Source organism: Fulmarus glacialis, unplaced genomic scaffold, assembly GCF_000690835.1.
Source record: "Fulmarus glacialis isolate BGI_N327 unplaced genomic scaffold, ASM69083v1 scaffold24967, whole genome shotgun sequence".
Lineage (NCBI taxonomy): Eukaryota > Metazoa > Chordata > Aves > Procellariiformes > Procellariidae > Fulmarus > Fulmarus glacialis.
In genome coordinates this window covers 1-337 of record NW_009224150.1, presented here as the reverse complement: position 1 = coordinate 337, position 337 = coordinate 1, and the positions used below count along the sequence as shown (strand labels likewise).

The window sequence follows — 337 nt, the reverse complement described above, 5'->3', positions numbered from 1 at the left end:
TTTGCTCCCTGTCACCAGCTGCCGAGGCGCAGGCAGGAGACGGGCAGCATGTTCTGCCCGTGCCTGGCCGCACGCCCTCGGTGACGGTGCCCTCCTCTCCCCGCAGACCTCCATGGAGTCCCTGATCCATCACTTCAAGCTCTACACGGAGGGCTACCAGGTGCCCCCCGGAGCCACCTACACAGCCATCGAGGCCCCCAAGGTGCCACTTTTCACGGTGTTATGGGGAAAGTGGGCTCTGGCACAGTGAAGGGTGTCCTGGCTGCCCTGTGCCACTCTTGGGGACATTGCGCTCCTGACATTGCGGCTGGGTGGGCTGTCCTGTCCCCAGGACTGT

The 337-nt window shown here is 64.4% G+C and overlaps 1 protein-coding gene across 1 annotated transcript in view; it reads left to right on the top strand.

Moving 5' to 3' along the window:
* Window positions 1-202, top strand: part of NDUFS2 (NADH dehydrogenase (ubiquinone) Fe-S protein 2, 49kDa (NADH-coenzyme Q reductase)) — a gene marked incomplete at both ends in the record, with an annotated part of 2,578 nt that extends 2,376 nt beyond the window's left edge. Inside the window, one exon of the mRNA XM_009582072.1 lies at window positions 107-202. Coding sequence (XP_009580367.1) covers window positions 107-202 — 96 coding nt within the window. The remainder of the gene's footprint in view (window positions 1-106) is intronic.
* Between the last annotated feature and the right edge of the window lie 135 nt (window positions 203-337).